The sequence below is a fragment of the Athene cunicularia genome (genome assembly GCF_003259725.1).
Source record: "Athene cunicularia isolate RWA chromosome 6 unlocalized genomic scaffold, athCun1 chr6_part1, whole genome shotgun sequence".
NCBI lineage: Eukaryota > Metazoa > Chordata > Aves > Strigiformes > Strigidae > Athene > Athene cunicularia.
In genome coordinates, this window is record NW_020799105.1 from 3537782 (window position 1) to 3556796 (window position 19015).

General features: G+C 44.8%; 1 protein-coding gene across 4 annotated transcripts in view; it reads right to left on the reverse strand.

Annotated features, from left to right (window-relative positions):
* Positions 1 to 429: 429 nt before the first annotated feature.
* ZSWIM8 (zinc finger SWIM-type containing 8) overlaps positions 430 to 19015 on the reverse strand; it is a 62408-nt gene continuing 43822 nt past the window's right edge. For 2 of the 4 annotated variants that reach the window (XM_026851241.1, XM_026851242.1), the window contains exons 11-26: positions 18535 to 18666; positions 17422 to 17601; positions 15946 to 16129; positions 15277 to 15375; positions 14252 to 14376; positions 12720 to 12951; positions 11789 to 11941; positions 10805 to 11027; positions 10347 to 10636; positions 9360 to 9583; positions 8586 to 9068; positions 7830 to 7998; positions 5352 to 5525; positions 3837 to 3956; positions 2704 to 2882; positions 430 to 1449 (exon numbers count right to left, since the gene is read on the reverse strand). In XM_026851241.1, the coding sequence (XP_026707042.1) occupies positions 1246 to 1449; positions 2704 to 2882; positions 3837 to 3956; positions 5352 to 5525; positions 7830 to 7998; positions 8586 to 9068; positions 9360 to 9583; positions 10347 to 10636; positions 10805 to 11027; positions 11789 to 11941; positions 12720 to 12951; positions 14252 to 14376; positions 15277 to 15375; positions 15946 to 16129; positions 17422 to 17601; positions 18535 to 18666 (3171 nt within the window). In that variant the 3' untranslated portion in view covers positions 430 to 1245. The remainder of the gene's footprint in view (positions 1450 to 2703; positions 2883 to 3836; positions 3957 to 5351; positions 5526 to 7829; positions 7999 to 8585; positions 9069 to 9359; positions 9584 to 10346; positions 10637 to 10804; positions 11028 to 11788; positions 11942 to 12719; positions 12952 to 14251; positions 14377 to 15276; positions 15376 to 15945; positions 16130 to 17421; positions 17602 to 18534; positions 18667 to 19015) is intronic. The other 2 variants (XM_026851243.1, XM_026851244.1) reach the window with 2 other exon arrangements.

A 19015-nucleotide genomic window follows, 5' to 3' on the forward strand; every position in this document is an offset into this window, starting at 1 on the left:
CATGGGAGCAGACCACTAGCTTTCTTTAACAATTATACCAAGGGTGGGCAGTTACCGTTTTGCAGGATACTTTGGAAGTACAAAGCTCTGCACTACCACATGTTAGCACTGGTGTCAAGACCAGAAAAGGAACCTGGTGGCTAGCAGAAGCGTAGGCAGAACACCCCAGGCTTACCACGACTCCCGTGACACCCATCAACATCCCAGCCTGCACGTACCTCAGCCTCTGCAAAGGCATGTCATTCTCAGAGCAGTACCAGGCAAGAAACCTTTGGCTCACAGATTGTGTAAAAGTTCTGGCCACATGCCTTGTGCTGGACCCCTGTTCCCCAAGGCAGGACAACCAGCTACCAGGGCTCACAGGAGCTGCCACTGACACACAGCTGGCCAGCTCCATCATACTGTCAACATCATAGCAGAGAGAAGAGAGTCAGTCTAAGAAAACGAGTGTTTAATCAGGAAATGAGAAGAGACAAGGGATAAGAAACTCATTACAGGAGAGTAATACCCCAGCCAAAAGAAACATGATTGTACAATTCGGAATAACCAGGATCAAAACATCCTATGAGCCAGCAGTGCCCAGTGTGGGACACTCCTGAGAAAGAGCTCAAGTACTTCTGGCAGTCTCCAGGCAGCTCAGTACAGTCACCAACTCTGACTGCCCAAGCTTCAGTCTCTGCCCTCAGCAGCTGCTGCAGAGAGGCCCTGGCCCTGCTAATCCAGTCTCAGCTTCTCTCAGCAGGAGGTGCTGAAAGGAATGGAGGGAGCACTGGCTGCACACAGCAGTCCCAGCCTCTCCTGACAGAGGATGGTGTGTGGAGTAAGAGAAGCCCATACAAAAAAAAAAGTTTACATATTTATAAATGCCAAAATAAATATTTAAGACAGAATTCCCCACCCCTCTAACATGTGCGTAACCACACTGCAAACTGCTCGCAGGACAGACTCCAGGGGCTCAGGGAAAAAAGCGGTGACTACACCACAGGGCAGCCAGCTCAACTTCCTTCTCATTTCCTGATGTTTCTGAAGCCTGCAGCCCACTGGGAAGGAGGAAGAAGAGCGAGCAAAGCAGAGCGCCAACACACAACAGTGCTGGAGAGGAATGTCATGGTATAAATACATCATATCAGTGGTTTCCAACAAGTTAAAACTAAATTAAAAAAGACACCAGAAGGAAGGATGGCGTAAATGGAACTACAACTACGCAGAGCAAAGGGTTGTGTGTCCGTGGAGCTCCACCTGTTGTCACGGTGAAAAGGTGGTCATTTCCAGAGAGACCCTTTGCCACAGCTCCTTTGTCTGCTTGCTGCGCTTCATGTTCTGGATAATATCATTAAACTGCATCATGCCCATGGGAGTCAGGCAGAAGGCGCTTCTGGCGCTGCGGATGGCATTCACAAAGTCATCGTAGTCAGCTGGAGTGAGATGGATCAGCCGGTGATGGATGTACTGGATGGGAACAGGGAAAGAGCTTTAAGGTATTTGCTCACCACCCTCACACTCGGAGAAGGACTCAAGAGCTCCCAGGGTGATATGTCACACGATCCTGTTACCCCACAAGAGGCCCCAAAGCTCAGAGGCTCTGACAGAGGAGAGCTAGCTCAAAAGACAGCAGTGCTCCATCTTACACTGTAGCACAGCCAAGGAGAGCATGCCCTCAGAACATCAAAATACATCACACAGTATCAACAGGTGTTCTCTCCTTCATGAGCAGCAAATTGCACCACAGTACAGCGCAAAAGGGCCAGCCAGCACTGCCCCACCACCCACCAGCATGTAACCCCCACACCACTCATTTGCAGGTTATACATGGGGACCCAGCATGTTCACTGGACATCTCCTTTGCTAAGGGGTATGAAAGGAATAAGGTTGACACTAAGTTGTTAAAAAATGTCTAGGCTTAGTACTGTCACTTCCATCAGCTTCTCAACTAGGCCCTAAAACTGCAGGCCCAGCTTTTGAGAAATCTATTTCCCTAATATAGCTCAGAAAAAGAGCTTAAGTGAAGAAGCTGTCATTTCTACAGAATATCACCTAGGTGATAGGACAGTTAAGCCAAGCTGGAGAGTGTATCTACAGAATCACCCTTCTGGTCATTTACTCAAGAGAAGTAGGTACATGTGGGCTGTCCTGTTCACACTGTTTTAGGGAACAGGTGTCTCTGGTATTCCATCTGGCTCACTGAAACACACATCTCAGGATTTATTGAAACCCAGATATCTCATCAGTACTGGTAGCTGAACAAGCCACTTCCACTATTAGTGGCAGCACTAGTGCACCAGACAGTTGTGCCAGGGCTTCATGACGAGGGGAAGACAGGCTACAAACAAGGAAAGAAACAAAAAAAGATCAGCTAGGAAGGGAGGTGGACAGGGAGCTTGAAAACATAGCAAAGAAAAAGAAGTATAGGTACAGCTAGCATTTGGAGGAAGAAAGAGGACAGGGAACACAGAACCACCTCAGCCTTTGTGGTTAGCACAGGAGGTGAGAGGCCTTGGAAGAAGCAGTACAATAAAGTCCCCTGTATGCAGCCTCCACACAGGCAAGTGATGCCTATTCGTCAGGTATGCGTCAGGCAATGGATCAGTTCCGCTACCAGTACCCAAAGCCCCTTCTCCCCTGCACACACACATGGAGGCAGTACTCGCAAGGCAGGCAGTGGCCTGGCAGCTTTGCCAGGCAAGACGACAGACCACACATTACCTGTATGTAGGCCTGCTGGCACCTCTGCACCAGCTGGTGGAAGGCTGGGGTGCGCAGGTGGTTGTGCACATGGGCAGGGTTGAGCCTCTGTAGAGCTTCCATGATGATCTCCTGGAGCACGAAAGGGCTCAACACCCCCTTGGCTGCACCAACGCAAAACTGATGCACGTAGTTTACACCTGCACAGGAAGAAGTCAGAACAACAGTGGTAACTTAAGAGACACACTGGAAATCAAGTACTTCCCAGCAAGAACCTGGATTTGGAGCACCTTCTTCTCAGTGTAAGGTATCCTCCAGCAGGCTTGGAGAAGATAGTCTAGCAAACTCATGGGGACAAGAGATCATTCTGATATATTCATCAGGTCTGAGTAGAGACCAGGTACCACCTCAGTTGCTGATATTGCCAGTCCACCTGTCTTTAAAGGGGATGTGAAAGAAAACTGGTGTGGCAAGGTAACTAAAGAGGCAAGGATACACTGCACCTCCTCCCACTGCTTCTTGCCTGCCCATCTAGGAACCACCTGCAGCCCCAGCACTCAGGTCGTAGGGAGGCTGGAGAGAGTGTCAAGCTTTCCCACTGCTGCCTAGAGTAGAGCTCCCCCAGCAGCAGCAGGAGAAGCCAGGCCACTAGACAGGCTGTTTGTACAGGGTTTTTAAGTTCCTACTGCTGATGAAATAATTTATAAAAAAAAAAAATCTGACAAAAAAGATCCAAGAGCAAAGTAGAAGTAAAAACAAAAAACAAAAAACAAACAGTTGGTGGTTTCAGCACCTATTGTTATACCAAGTCTTCACAGAAGGTGTAAATATACATAAGAAAGAGGAATACCTACAAGATAGTGGAAAGGGAAAAAAGTTGTTGTTATAGAATGGAAGAGATACAAGCTCTGAGCCCTGTCCAACCCCATGCACTTCATCCAGTGCTCAAAATTCAACAGCACGACTACAGAACCCAGAAATGGGACAATTGCCTGGATGAAAGAGCAGCAGGGATCTTCTGAAACATTCTCAGAAATGGGATCAGATATCAGGCTCACCCAGTCTTTGAAGTTTCACTCTTTGGAGAGCTTTTTCCCACCATGGTCCAAATCCCAGAAAGTGGATTTCTCTTGAAGTACTGCTCTGAGCCTTACCTAACTTCGCAGCTAACCCAAGGAGCCATTTTACATCCTCTGTGTAAGGTGGGCTGCGGGAGAAGTTGTTGGGATGGTCGTTGTGAGCTCTTCGGCCAAGCATCTCCAGAGCCAGCATCCCTGTGAGAAAGGGGCAGCCAGAGTCAAGCAGCACTTCTGCCCAGTAAGGCTTAGTCTAGCACTTCACTCACTGCAATACAACCTGATTGGCCTGTCCTTCATCAGCAGAAAATTCCCTGGCTACAAAGAGTCCAGAGAGAAACAGAAGCCCCACGGAGCCTGTCAGCACAGGAAGTATCTGCAAGAACATCTGGATCTGCTGCTCCAGGCTGGAAAATATGCACAGCCACCACACCTCACTAGAGCTACAAAGAGACACTCCACTACATGTGAGCATCTACAATCAAATAGACCCAAAGGCTGCACTACAGAAGGTGTCCTGAAAGCAATGCATTTGCTCCAAATTTTGCAGAGAAGCTACCCAAATCAACTTATTCAGCTGCAAAGACAACAGGCCAACAGGGAGCCTGTCTGTGTTGTCAATCTGCACACATTTTACTTATTCCATTACAGTTATTCACGCAAATCTTTCCATTAAAAAAGTTTTAAAATACCAACAGGCCCTATGTCTTGATCTTCCAACCCCCTTCCCCACCCCTGCTTCTGTTATTCAGGCTACTGAATGCTCTTCATGGCTCACTGCTTAGCACTGCAATGTTTCCAATGACATTTGCAGCCCTTTCTTCTCTAGCTTTCAGCAAAAAAACCTCAAGCAACCTCTATAGCCTTCCTTCTATTTTCTTGCCGTTTCTCTTTGTTTGCTGCCCCGTGCTGGCTTTGCTTACCTTAGAAGCTCCCTCCTCAGGTATCCACTGGGTTGGACCACAACTATGTACTAGTAGTTTACTACAATCTAAGCTCAGTCAGAAACCCCAAGACTGATACCCTTGTACCAATGGCAATTCAGGCAGAGAGTCTAGTTCCTCATAACCAGTGTGACTGGGAAATGAACGCTAATTACATACCCACTCTCCACAAAATAGAAATTCTCTTGAAGTCAACCTTCAACCACCTGGCTGGAAAGGCACGGGACACATCACTCCATGCCTCTGAAGACTCATCTGGTATCATTAAGATAGAAGTGTGCCTTCACCATCCATGAGCAGGAGATGAACTCCATTTTTTCACATAGTCACAACCTGCACAACCACATCCTCAGAGCCATATCCAGACTCCTTTATGTACACCTGTTGAAAGGCAAGACTCTTCCCAACTCTAACCCACTTAGCTTTCTTTTCTACTCCAATGGCTCTCAAGAGTAACTGTTCAATCTTCTGCTGCTTTGTCTCCATTTTTAGCCTCCACATATGATCATGAAGTGGCTTTCCCCATGTACCTAAGATGTCATCACCCCCAACAGGTGCAGTAGCAAATTGCCAAATAACAGTGAAAACCTGCAGCCCTGCCCTGAATCCCTCTCAAGGGGGCCATAGAAACCCACTCGGCCATCCTTACCAACTCGGTATGCGGAGTGGAGGTAGTGCAGACCCTGAGGGCTCACAGGCTGACTGTGCTGCTCATCCTCGGCAGGAAAACCCCCTGTAACAAGGGAGTTGGGCTGTGAGGACAGAGTTGTCAAGGAAGCCCCCTGAATCGCTGGGAACGTTGATCCTGCATGGACACTTCCTACTGAAGAGAGCAAAACAGCAGCATTAGGACCCACCACCAGCCTAAAAGAAGGTTTACTTGGGCCATCATCTCCCTCACTTGACCGCTCCCTGCCAATGTAGTGGTCTATTCCCCTAAACAGAACATAACTGCAACCAAAAACCACAGGCTTACAACTGAAATACAGTGGGCTAGGAACATCTCCGTTTTGCTTGCAAGCAGAGCCTGGAGTCAGTTACATGCTTGTCCATCTCTTTTGGAGTATTCCACGAACATATACATCAATCATGTTTGACTCACAAATACATGTGTTGACTCAAAGGTACTATTAACTGACATTTCTGGTCCCAATTTCTTGCCTAAGGAAACAAGCATGTGCACGTCTACACTTGATGAGAAACTGCTGAGGAAATTCATTGAGCAGGACCAGTATCAAGTCACTCAAAGATCAAGTCCAACATTGTGAGGTTTCTCCACTTCTGCTGTAAGACAGCTATTTGTCCATCCAGCTACTGTGGGGGAAGCATGTTCCCGGAGGCTAGCCTCCAATCCATCCTTGGGAAGAACCGCCATCACACACACTGGCAGCACGTACCATGAGTGAAAACAGCAAGGAAATTTGAGAAGCTCTGCCACCTTCAGACACTAGTATGGACAAATTCAAGGAAAAATCACAGAAAAATCCATTACACTGTACCACCTAAACTTGTACATACAGCAGTTAACACTGAACCAGTAAGCTGTACTCTGACAAGGGACTGAAGTTTATCTAACTTTCCCTCTCAAGAAAGGTACAGAGAGGAAAAAGCAAGGTTTGCCTGAGAATTCCAGAGCAGAGATGTCACTAGGTGTGTGCACACTGTTACCCTTATTTCGCAGCTTCTCTGTGGTGCTACTACACCAGCTTGGGCAATGCTCCAAGTTCCGATTTCCCCTGCCACCTCCAGCATGTTTTTCAAAATGTTTACTAGTGAATAGTTGAATACCTGAGAACAATGTGCCTCCAAGGAAAGATCTGTCTAATATCCTCAACCAAGCAGACACGCAGTGCCAAACAACCCACAAAGTAGGGCAAAATCCATACTGCATTTGAAGTCTGGCCAAGGAGAATAACCCGTAAGAAAGCTGGATTGTTGCCAGAGCTCAAGCATCATCACATGACCACATACTCCAGAAACAGCAAAACAGTATTTTAAGGACTGAAAAACAGAAGCTTATGCAAGTCATAAACAATGGCAGCTGAAAAGGGTGGGGTTGTTTTTCCCCTTCATTATTTTAAGTGCTCTAGGATGAGTTAGTAGTTCTGGAAGATTCATAACTCTTTGGAGGAGTACAGAAGTGGTTTCTCACAACTAAGAGTCACAGCATCAGTCCAGGAATAAGGCTGTCAGCAAATGACATTCTTCAGATCTTGAGGCCTTAGGACTATTCTAATGGCATTTGTGGTTGCTTTTTAGCATCAAAATGCAAAATAAAAATAACTGAAAAGATTCTCCTGATAATCTGGATACAAAGGAGGCCAACACATCTCAAGTGTTTTCCCATGTACCAGTCTTCCAGCACCTGGTGAGTTGCAAAGCACTGATAAGCAAACATTCAAATAGGCATTACCACCTCCCCAGTGAGGGTATAACAGAGCCTGTGTCAGTCATGCCTGACTGGTGTAAAACCCCATAGCAATGAGAGCACATCCACAATTCAGTCAACACCTGCTGTTCCAGTGCTGCACACTACTTGATGGGTCTTCACCACCACTCTAGTCCCAACACAACATGTGAGCAAACGTTCAGATTGCCATTGGCATGATCCTGCCGAAACACCTGTCCTCTCTACAGAAGTTCCACATTTTGGGTACTGGCTGCCTCTAATCCTTTCAGGCAGGAAAGACATCTATTAGTGCTACTGTAGCAGGTCTGCCTACTTCCTGCGCTCTATTCATCTGACCCAAAGGAACCACAAGAACCTGCCCAAGATCACCTATGCTCACCTTGCCCTAAGGAGAGGGAGAATAAAGCTCTAATAAGTTAGAAGTCAGAAAGATCAGGAGGGCTCCAAACACACTTTAGTCAGAGGCCAAAATAACTTCATACTGGAAATTTAGCTAAACAGAAATTAAAACTCCACTAGCTGAATCAGGCCTCATTATGAACCCCAGTACCCACAAGCATGTGCATTTTTAGGTTGGGGTAGATCTGGTCAAAACTTTTCAGCGCAAGAACCCCAGTTCCATCTGTGGCTAGTGAGGGGCAGGACTTGACTGGGGTATGGCTAGGAGTCACAGAAAACAACTCTATGCTATGCAGAGCCCAGAGCTGTAACACTTACTCGCTACGTTGGAAGACAGTGACAGTCCTGTCTCACTGTGATAGGGATGCACCGCAATCTGCGTCATGGATGGGACCGGCACACCAGGGAATGACACTGCTGTAGCTGCCAATGATGGTGTAGTTACTGAATAAGGGTACTGTGCTCCTATGAATGCTGGATGGACACCCTAAAATAGAAAATAATTAAGTCTGACCATTGAGAAGTAGTCCAAAATATGATATCCACACATAAATACTGAAGCGTGGGAAGTCCAATCTGAGAGTAAGGAGAAGACACAGGAAGAATCAGCACAGAAACTCCATTGCACCACATGATCATTACATCTTCTTGCTCCTCCTCCTTTTACATCTAATCAGTTTGCAGAAAACCACTCCAAGAACTCTCAAAAATATGCAGAGGCTAAAATAACCTTTGGTTTTCTCTGTAGTCTCTATTTAGTCTGCAAGCTCTCAAGACGACAAGTTTTCTGTACAGTGCCTTCTGAGAAACTATAGAGCAATAAAAACAAAAAACTACTGATGCATTATATTTGATATTCTTTTGAGACTTTACACATACCTACAGAAAACTCCTTAAAATGCAAAAGCTGAGCTGGGGAGCCAAAGCAACTATCACAAATCAATAAGTGAGAGCAGAAGCTAGATCTCAAGCCACAGCAGGTCTGAGCCCCATGCTCTCCCCAGTCAGACATACTACCTCTGGAAGTAGCCACACAAAGTCACCATAAATGAAGAAGGCAGAGGTAAAACTCACCTGCGGGTATGCTGAGCCAGGGACTGGGAAGACAGCTGGGCGCGGCATATGCTGGATAGTGTGTCCAATATACTGGGGATTACAGGGGATGTGAGTCTGAAGGGTGGTGTAAGGGTGGAGGCCCTGCGTGTGTGTATGTGCCATTGCTGGCCCTGCCATCGTATGCTGCTGGTACATGGTCGACCCCACAGAGATCACCGGCATGACTGTTGCTGCCGCAGTTACCGCAGCTGCCACTGTTACTGTGGTGGGCTCAGATGTCACCCGGTTGTCTGACAACCCCCGCGCTGCTTCAGAGGCAGCCCGTGCACCACTGGCACTGCAGCCGGTGGCACCTTCTCTCTGGGCTGGGGTCCCACCAACAGTCTGTTCATAAAGCCAGTACCACTGGTGAGCTACTTCAAAGAGGACTTCTGGGTACACGCCACCTCCTTTGGCCGCCTCCTCTACTGCCATACAGGCCTTTTCCAGCATCAGATTGTCCTGGGGGCAATGAAAGAAAAGCAGAAGTGAAGAATGCAAAACCAGGAACACAAGGCGGCAAAACTGCAGCAGGAAAAAAGTACAAGGCATTTAAAGTAACTGACGCTACGGGGAACAGACAGATCACAACTATGCTGCAGAATAACCACAGCTACTCATTAAAGATAAAAGAAATCCACAGAACTAAGATTAAGGCTGTTCAGTAGCATAGAAGAGCCAACCCCACAAGTAACAGCACATCCTTGATGCTGGAAATCAGCTTGTGCTAGTCAGCCCCTACATCATGCTCACCTGTTCCTTACACTGCACCAGAGCCCTCTGGATCTCATTTGGGTTCAGGGCATGGGCATGGGGCAGGCAGCTGAGTGCCAGTTCAGCAGCTGCCCGTACCATGTTGGAGTCTCTGGCCCGTGAAGCTCTGTCTGCCAATGATGCCACCTCTGGGGGAGTCAGATGTCCATCCCAACACTCCACCAAGATGTTCAAGGCTGCGCTACCAATCTCCATGGCCTGCCCTAAGAGGAAGAGGGAAGACTTTCACACCAATGTATGCCCAGCGCAGTTCCAGTCAGCCTTCTCTCAACAAGAGGTGCACTCCTCACTGCCTTCAAGAGCCGCGGAGAGAGCCCAGTTGCTCACCTTAGGCTTCAAGTCAAACTTAGGCTCTTCCTCCCAAAACACAGGGCAGGCAAGAGCCCTCAATAAGCAAGCAGTGAGTGAGGGAACCATTATTAAAATTAAGCTAAAGACGCATTTGAGGCAGTGCGAGGAATTTGTTATAGATGATTTTAGTATGCACAAACCACAGCCTAGACTGTCACTATTTCCATCACATCAGGAAAACATGAATTTTCAAGGGTGTGTTTTTCAGGCTATAGAAGCCACACGGATAGAAAGCAGGTAGTAAGGTCTGGGTGCAAACAGAAGGAAGAAAGTGAAATGCTGAACACACCAGAGCATGTTCAAACTTGGCACATGCGTCTCTTCAGCAGACCCCAAAGGAGAAGTTAAGACCAGTCTCTGTGTGAGAAGTGGTCTATGGCTCTGAAGACTGAAGCATGTTGCAGTACAAACAAGAAGAAACAGGTTGCAAAAGCTTCACAAGCTGAAAGAAACACCACTGTGTAAAATCACTGGTGTTCAGCTTGTACTGTCAGCTGTGCCAGCAGCTTACATGGCTACCACAGCACACCAGTATGACCATTTTAGGGCATAAGCTTGCCTCCCTCCCCTCCTTCCTGCTCAAAAGCAAGCTTCCCGATAAAGTTTTGCTGTAACCTGTGATCCAAGAGACATGGGAAGAGTAAGTTCGAGAGAGCCAGTTGGGAGACACGAAGTTGTGCAGCCCTAGTGCATACAGCCCAATCTCGAAGGCGCAGAGGTGAAGGTTGCGGTGTGGTCCCTGGTGCCCACCACTGGAGGAAGGGTGGGTGAAGATGGAGGTACTGCTGTTTCCACCTGCTTTGATAAGAACTGTCTTGGCCAATTCAAAGTAGAAGTGAGCAGCTGCCTCCGAGGGCTGGTTTGGGACATGAGGAGCATGGCTCTCCAGCCGCCTCCCTTTATACCTAGAAGAAAAAAATAGATTAATCTTTCAGACAGCAACAAGTACCACACGTTCACTAGCTGGAGTCTTTAGGGTCCAGAAGAAACAAAGCAAACTTCCTGATGTATATGTGTAAGTTCCCTGACATCAGGCCTAGAGGTTGCCTCCGTGAATTGCTATTATTCATTACCTGCCAACTTCCACAGTCTTTGCACGGGCTCCCCCACTGGCTCTCCTACTGCCACTGGAAGAGGAAGATCCCAGCGAATCACTTGAAGAACTGCTGATACTGTCACTGTCTTGTCCTCTGCCCCAGGATGTTGTTGCCCATCCCCCACGTAGCGGACGCCGACTGAGCGTTGGAGAACTGTCAGAGGTGGTTTCAGGAGCACTGCTGTCAATACTAGCCATGCCTATAACACCAAAACCAACACAGTAACGTCACCAGGGTTGGTAAATGTACTGTGTGTAGATAAACTCCTACCCCCACCACCTACAATCCCAACTAAGATCAGTCATGACAGTGACAGTCAGCCTTACAGCTGCCAGGCATTCAACTTTGCAAATTAAGAGAGATTAAATTAGTCAGTTTGGTCACAAATGTGTCATCTTGCAGTTCTCAGATTAAAAAGCTGAAGAATCCCAGAACAATATATCTTTATTTCCCCCTTCACATCATCCCAGTCTCACAATACATCTGCCAAGCTTTGTGGCAGAGTATAATAAGAAGCAAATACACACACAGAGTCAAGTTCCACAAATTGTAGGAGTATGAAGAAAATCCTTCTGGTATATGCTGCACAATTTACACAAAGGTTCTTCACATCGTCAGCTTCTAACTTACATACTTCCCAAGGGAAGTGTCAAGAGGCAGCAGCTCCTCTGAATTTGTTTCTGGACCCAGGAGCACAGAGTCCAGCAATCATTCAGCTCCAGATATCCAATCCATCACCCAGAACGTATCTGGTGTGAGAAAGGTATAGTAACTTGCCATATAGAAGGGGGCAGGAACTCTGTGGAGCAAAACCTCTCCATGCCAAACACCCCAGAGACAATCAACTGCTTCTGTAGTACAGGAAAGGCTGACAAGTCGCATGAAAGAGAAAGGGAATTGCTGAAACTCCAACAGGCTGCCTAATACAGCACTATGCTGTATGAACTAGTCAGTTCCTACCTGTGTGTTTCTTCTTCTGCCTGACAGGTGAACCCCAACATCTCCCATTGTATCCACCTCGGTTTCCAAGGGCCAGACGGCTGGGCACCTTTCCCTCTTGTTTCAAGACAGTGGCTTCCGCAGCTGGCTCACAGGGGGACCTCTGAGAGCTCTCTGCATAAACAGGACAGTGATAAGGTAAACATTATGATTTGTTTCTGTATCTCTAAAACCAGATGTGGCCATCTAAAAGATATAAACATCAGAAGATGCAGGAATTTTATAAAATGAGTGGTATTTATGAACAGGATTATCTCCGTTTTCTTTCAGTATTAAGCGTATCACCCTATACCAGGCCAATAACACTTAATCTTAACAACTCAAGATTTGGAAAATTTACTGCAACTACAGAAATATTTTAGAACAAAAATGCTCTGGCAACTCTAACCTTATTGCAGTCAACCTCAGATAGTACTGATCTTTTGGGGAAGAGTTAAGAGAGCATCCGCTTTCCACCAAAGGCTGCTGTATGTGATATTTGCCACCAGAGTGGAGGCACAGCTTGAAGAAAGCCACATTAATCTCGAATGCCTTTCAGCATTCTTGGTTATTTATATAGCACGAATGTACCTGACTCTGTGTGTAGCTTTTTGAAATCCTGCACCTCTGTGATAGAAACCTAAAAGATGGAGCCACGATAGTTTCACATTAACTGGTTAGACAGCTGGCTCAAGACAGGAAAACCTGAAAATTAGCTTGAACTTCTTTGCCACAAGAATGTGTACAGAAATGGATACAGCCAAACAGATAGTGGAGGAATGACATTCTAGTAACCACCAAGTAGCCAGATGGTAATATAATCACTCTACTTCCCAAAACACACAAATATGTACAGTTCCAGTTCTGCACAGATAGAAGGGTTCCACCATAGCCCTTACAGACTACCTCTTACCCTGTGCACTCTTCTCCACGAAGTTCTCAGGACTGCTCTGGACTGCAGTGCTTACAGCAGCTTGCTGAGTGACAGAAGTCCCTGGAAGCTGCTGGATAGCTGCAGTGGACTGAGCAGCATGTTTGGAAGGAGATTTTTGATTTGCTACTGTAGGCTTGCTAGATGAGTAGAAGGAACTCAGAGTCTGTGGTTTGTGAGTTTGACTCTCTCTGTCCAGGAGTTTGTCTAAAATCTTTAACAGCAAGGAAAAAGGGAGGGAAAAAACAAACAAACAAACAAAACAACAAAAAAAAAGAGGTTGGCAGAAGGGTAAAAGAACAGGTATTACACTAAGACATAGCAGAAAAGTACTAAATCAGCTTCCTGGTGGACAACAAATTCCATTTGTTGGAGAGAAAAAAAGAAAATGCTTATTCTCTAGAAAGCTATAGGCATTATCTTCCTGCACTGAAGATCAGCAATGCACAGCTGAGAGCTATGCAGTCTGTATTACTGAGGAAACAAAGATTCATTCATACTCAATAATATCTCCATTTTCACTTCAAATAGCCACTGACTTACTTGACAAGCACCCAGCACTCACAATAAAGTAATTCTGGAACATCAAGGACAGAATGAAGGACTCTATATTTAGTTCTGCCAGTCATTAGATGTTGTTTAAGTCACCAAAAGTCTGCACTCACCATTCAAAAAATCCTGTCATACTCTTACTAAGAAACTGGCAAAGCCACTAGAGAAACTGCATTCTACCAGCCTACAATAACATTTTCTTGTCCTTATTTAGGTGATTGGGTAACAATGCATGACCACATTTTATGGGTCTGTCCATTTCTACTGTTCATTCTCTACACAAAAGTCACACCATGTGTGATTTGCAGATGACTGATATCACAGTGACCCTGTTATTCCCTAGAGAAGAGTATAGCAGAAGTGCTTCTCCTTTAGGAGACAGAAAGTCATTTAATAATATTCTTGCTGGGTAGGAGGGTTTCTAAATATAAAAAAAAAAAAATAAAAACCTTTCTGAAGCTTCAGCAGTTTTTGATATTTTTTGCCTCCTTTGGGGTGGAGTGGCAGTTTTACTATCTTGCATGGGAAATTAAGGCACAGGTGGACTGAACTAGTATAGCAAAGAGGTGAGAGGTTAAGTAACAAAGACTTTGCTAGGTATGCTGTTCTGCAAGCCAACATCCCTACAGCAAAACAGAATCAATCCCCAGACCACACACAATGTGCACACTGAAAACCCCCAAGACAAAGGACCTGAAGGTAAGCAAAAGCATTAAAAGCAGTGAGAAAGCATCTTCAGATTGGACCTTAAGAAACCTATGGGAAGAGTGCCTCTTCCATGACAATGCACACTGCACAATCAGATTTTGCATCAGTGGAAGAGTATAAATACCACAACATAGCTTGTAAATCATCAGTACATGACACAGCAACTTATGCTCACTGGCAATACTATCAAATCCATCAAAACCCAAACATGGTTTGTACTGCATCTCCCTCTCCACTTTTAAAGGAAAACTCACCTTCTTCAGCTTAGACTGATCATCCTTGTAAGTAATCATCAGGGCTAGCGCCAGATCCCCTTTCTCCCTTCGGGTGCCTTCACACAACAGAGGATGTTCTGCTTCACTGACAGTTGTTTTCATACCTGCAGGCCAGAAAAGAGAGGATGAAGAGACAAGTGAGCACATGGGATTATGCCACATCCTGAGAAGTACCTATACCTCATTTATTCACTCCACTGTCACAGGCAAAAGAAGACTTCCCACCCCCACCAATTTTTCTGTTCAGAAATTCAGAAATAGGTCATGAATAAACAGAACCTACTGTCTGTCCCCAGAATACTAAGCTCACTATGTCAGAATAACTAGATCCTAAGACACTATAGGAAGAGAATCCAGACAAGCCCACAACTCCATACTGAAACAAACTTTTCCAGTTTCTGCAGGTGCTACAAACCAGCATTCCCACCTCATAAAGAACTCATCTTCCTCTTTTCAGAGATGAGGCAACAGAGAACAGGCCTTGTTTAAACCATTCTATTCGGTTTTGTATGCTGCTTTAAAACAGGCGTACGATACTGTCAACATAATATATATAATCACTGCTTTGTTGCTGAAGCTGATAAATGAGGCAAGATTATGCTTAGATCTTGAATTATATAATAATGCTTGAGAGTACTTCTGCTAGTCTTTCACTATCATTGTCTAACCTCTTCCGAAATGATTGCCTTTTGTTCTCTGGAACTGTCCATCTCCATTAAAGTCCAGGCAATACATCTTCCACAACAAGAGCAAAAAGAAAGCTAAAATTCATGTTATTACTTTAGCATTCAGCTCCTGTCCCGTATCCCCCTTCTATTTTTCACAGCTTTGCAAAGGCACCTCAACCCTGGCATGAAGAATCCTTCTGCATCTGATTCTGACAAACCATGCAAATACTTTCATTTCTGCATCAAACTGGAATGAACTACTAACTCCCACTATCCAAAATGAAGCAGGATGCAGAACATGGATGAATAAAGACTTTTCTTGGAAAAGATTCTTACCAAGAGCAGCAACAGCTGCCTCAAAACCAAGCTCTTCATCACCAGGCATTTCATTATTCCAATTACGGCTTGGGGGTCTAGAGCCTGTAGGAGAAACCACTGAAAGACAGCAATAGAATTAGTGCTCAGCTTTCAAAACCAGGACCTCAATGCAAAAGCCATTTCTGAGATCTTTCTGAATTTATAGAGCTTCCTGTGGTCCTATTCATAGCCTTGTACCAGTTTCAAGACCACAGCACTCTCTTGGTTTTCTTTTTCCCCTTTCTCTCTCTAAACTCAGAAGGGTCCAAACCAGGCAGGTACACTGTCAAGTCAGACTTCTAATTCCAGGTTCCTGTGTTCTTTTTTAAATACTACATTTATATTAGCTTATTCTGAATATAACCAGCATAAGAGTAGAAAAGTCAGTCATTTATAATTATTTTACAAATACAGAGTGTTGAAATGTGGTAAGTTTCCAGTTGTTTTCAAATGTAAGCAGAAGGAGAGACAGTTCTACTGGGGTACAAAGTGCCTCTAAAGCAACATGGAGGGAAGCGCAAGCAACTGTGTGTGAAGAATCAAGATTACGATCTTCTTATACAGAAGACAGTTTCTCTTTGAAAACCCCTCAAGACCTGGCATCTCAGAACATGCCCTTCACACACTCAAACCAAATACAGACACTACCTGGAGTGCACAGGACATCAAATATAAAGCTAGCCAACATCAGAGGCAGGACAGGACGGTAATCACACAGTGTCCCTTCTCGCAGTTCTTCAGCTCTTCCTCGAATAGTGTTCATCTCATTAGTGCCCAAGGGAATCTTCTTCAAGAGGGCAACAATCTCAGACTCCTGATATGCCAGCTTCACCTGGTAGTATCCACAAGGAAACAAGAAGCTGCCATCAGCACAGGCCCTGTGGGCAGTGGACCATTTCTCCCTATACATAAAGTACAGTGACAGTTTTCATTGGATCATTAAATAATAGCAACTCTTACCACCCTAGCCACCTTTACCATTCTCTCCACACTGAACACAGGTTTGCAAATCTAATACAAGTCTCGTCTCATTTATACAATTTTTTAAAATTCAAATTATCACTTGAACTGCATACAGAAAAACATACATCAGCTTTCATAAGAACATCAGAAGTGTTTGAGTGGGTAAGTCAGTGGAAAAGGTGATTACTCTTAATTGTAGGAAAAAGGATGCTATGTTAAGTAATATACTCATTCGAGACAGAGAGAGACTAACTAGCAGAAGAATGGGCACCGGGTGGCAGCACGCATGTCAACGGGATGAAGACTGTTAGATTTCACTACTGTGTGCTATTCCTGCATTCTCTCCATTCTTAACATGGGAAAGTTGTTTTCTTTTTAGGTAGCAAGTGACTGCCAATCTTACAGTCTACTACTAATCAGACGGTAAGAAGTACCAATAATTAGTGTAACAAGTGTAGTTGGTGGATACCTAGCAACAATACAGACCTCCAGGGACTACACAACCTGTAGTGAAAAGCAAGGCCGCTGCAAATCACACAGACGAGGTCTTAATTGGACACTTCTTTTTTTAAACAGGAAGCCTAATAGTAATCAACCTGTGTCCAAAATAATATGCCTCCACAGTGCATATGTTCACTTGCCAATGAATGAGGTATCAGAAAGAGCAACAGTTTTTCAAACATGTAACAATTGCACCAATTCACCCCAAGGAATGAGTTTCAAAGCATTTCACCAATGCAAATATGGACAATTCCATTTACAAATGGCTTTATTTTCCTCAGATTACCCAAGTAAACGGGAAACATATTTAAGATAAGTAGTAAACTGTTGTAATTGAAATAATATACTCATAAAAAGATTTTGTACTCATTTAAATATTTTCAAGCCTGTAGCTTCATGTGAAATCCAAGGCATATTGGCACATGAGGTCTGAGTTTCCTATTAGTGAAGGTAACTCCAGATGAAGTGATCTTTCTAATCATTTTTCTGGCAGATCAATGTGTGCTAACAGGATGTCCATTTAGTCCCACTGCAATCAATTTTAAGGAAACATAAAAGCATAACCAAACTTCAGGAATTGAAACAGAAACCACATGAGCAAAAAGCATCCAAGCAGAACAATGTTGCTTATGGACACTGGCTTTTTGAGGTGTTTCATACCTCCAGAGCCTTTGTGGAGGCAGGGGGTCTCTGCAGCTCCAGAGCAAACATTCCTATTCGAAAGGCCAGGTTGTGGTACTCCAGCCGCTCACTCAATACAGTCAGCAAGAAAGCCGCTTTAGACAAGGTGTTGGTTGCCATCCATGTCTGCTTGCTGGTTGATACCTTGTTCTTTTTGCCCTGTTTGAGGAGGAATTTGTCACAGGACACTTTCCTAAACATCCTAAATGATTCTATGCTTCTCCTACCCTATGCAAATAATTAGTACACAGGAGGAAGAACAAAACATGTTTAAGTTTTATTCCCTGTGCTGAGGAATAACAAACGCCAGCAGTTACTGATGAACATCATTACTTCCCCTATCTCACGCCAGCACAACACAGTGGAAGAGCTGGCCCACTGATAAGACATATGTCCACTATTGGACTGATGCTGTGCAGGCAGATGTTGCATGCCTGTTCCTTCCAGGGGAACCTTTTCATAAAACACACACTGCTTAGTACCACTACAACTAATTTTCCCTAAGTTTATGCTTATTTATTTCTTCTTCAACCCAACAACAAAACTTCTAACATCTCCAGTGGTGCACATTATGAAATAGGAGACTAAGGTTTTGGAAAGACTCACAAGAAACAGTGTCACCTGCACAGAGCTGCACAAAAATCAGGACTTCTTATGGCTGCTGCATAATCTTATAGCGCACAGTAGCAGGTACCTCTTTCTTAAACAAAACATCCTTTGAAGCTGATGTTAAATAGGGTGTTCTGTTCAAATGACTTAAAATATAGTCTTAAAGGACCTGCAGCTTTTAACAGACAAACCAAGCTTCTCTCTGAAGCATAAGGAAAAGTGAAGAAGCTTTTAACTAAATTCAAGTTTCTGAAGATTTAAGTCCTGCTGAATAGCCTCTTATTTTCTTTCCCCCTTTTATGCACCCCCAGACACACAGTGATCAAGCACGTTAATGACATCCAGAGAAGTTCAACCCAAAGGAAGCATCAGTGAAGGGCCCTAAATCACAGCAAATGAGAAATGCTTGAGAATGTCATTATATCCATCCCATATAATCTAACTTACCCTCTACCCACAAAACTAGACAAGCTCTCTCTCTACCTTAGTTGGTGGCTGCTCCACTTTGAGATCTGGAGGGTTGGCCAGTAGGTCCCTGGCAAGCTCTACAGTTAAGCGGCATGCTTCATTACTGTATCCATGTGCATACAGGGCCTCTGCACAAGCAAACAGGATCTGCAAGAAAGAACAGATGCGTCATATTCAAACCACACTCCCCCAGGCTAGAGCTAGCCTGCTCAAACCACTTGTCACGAACACTCTCCAAACACAATTCACAATTAACTTCAGCAGCAGGTGTTCTCAGAGTCCTCCTTGCCAGGACATTCACCACCATCCCTTCAAACACTGCCTTAAAAAGCCTGTTCTTCCATGATTAAGTTCCATTCTCCCTCCAAGTGCTATAAGAGATCAGAGAATAACTCAAAAAAACCCTAAAACCCAAACTGACTATAACTATTTCCAATGCATCTGCATTTCAGCTGCTTGCTCATACAGGTGAAGGCTCTAAATGTATTTTGAGGTT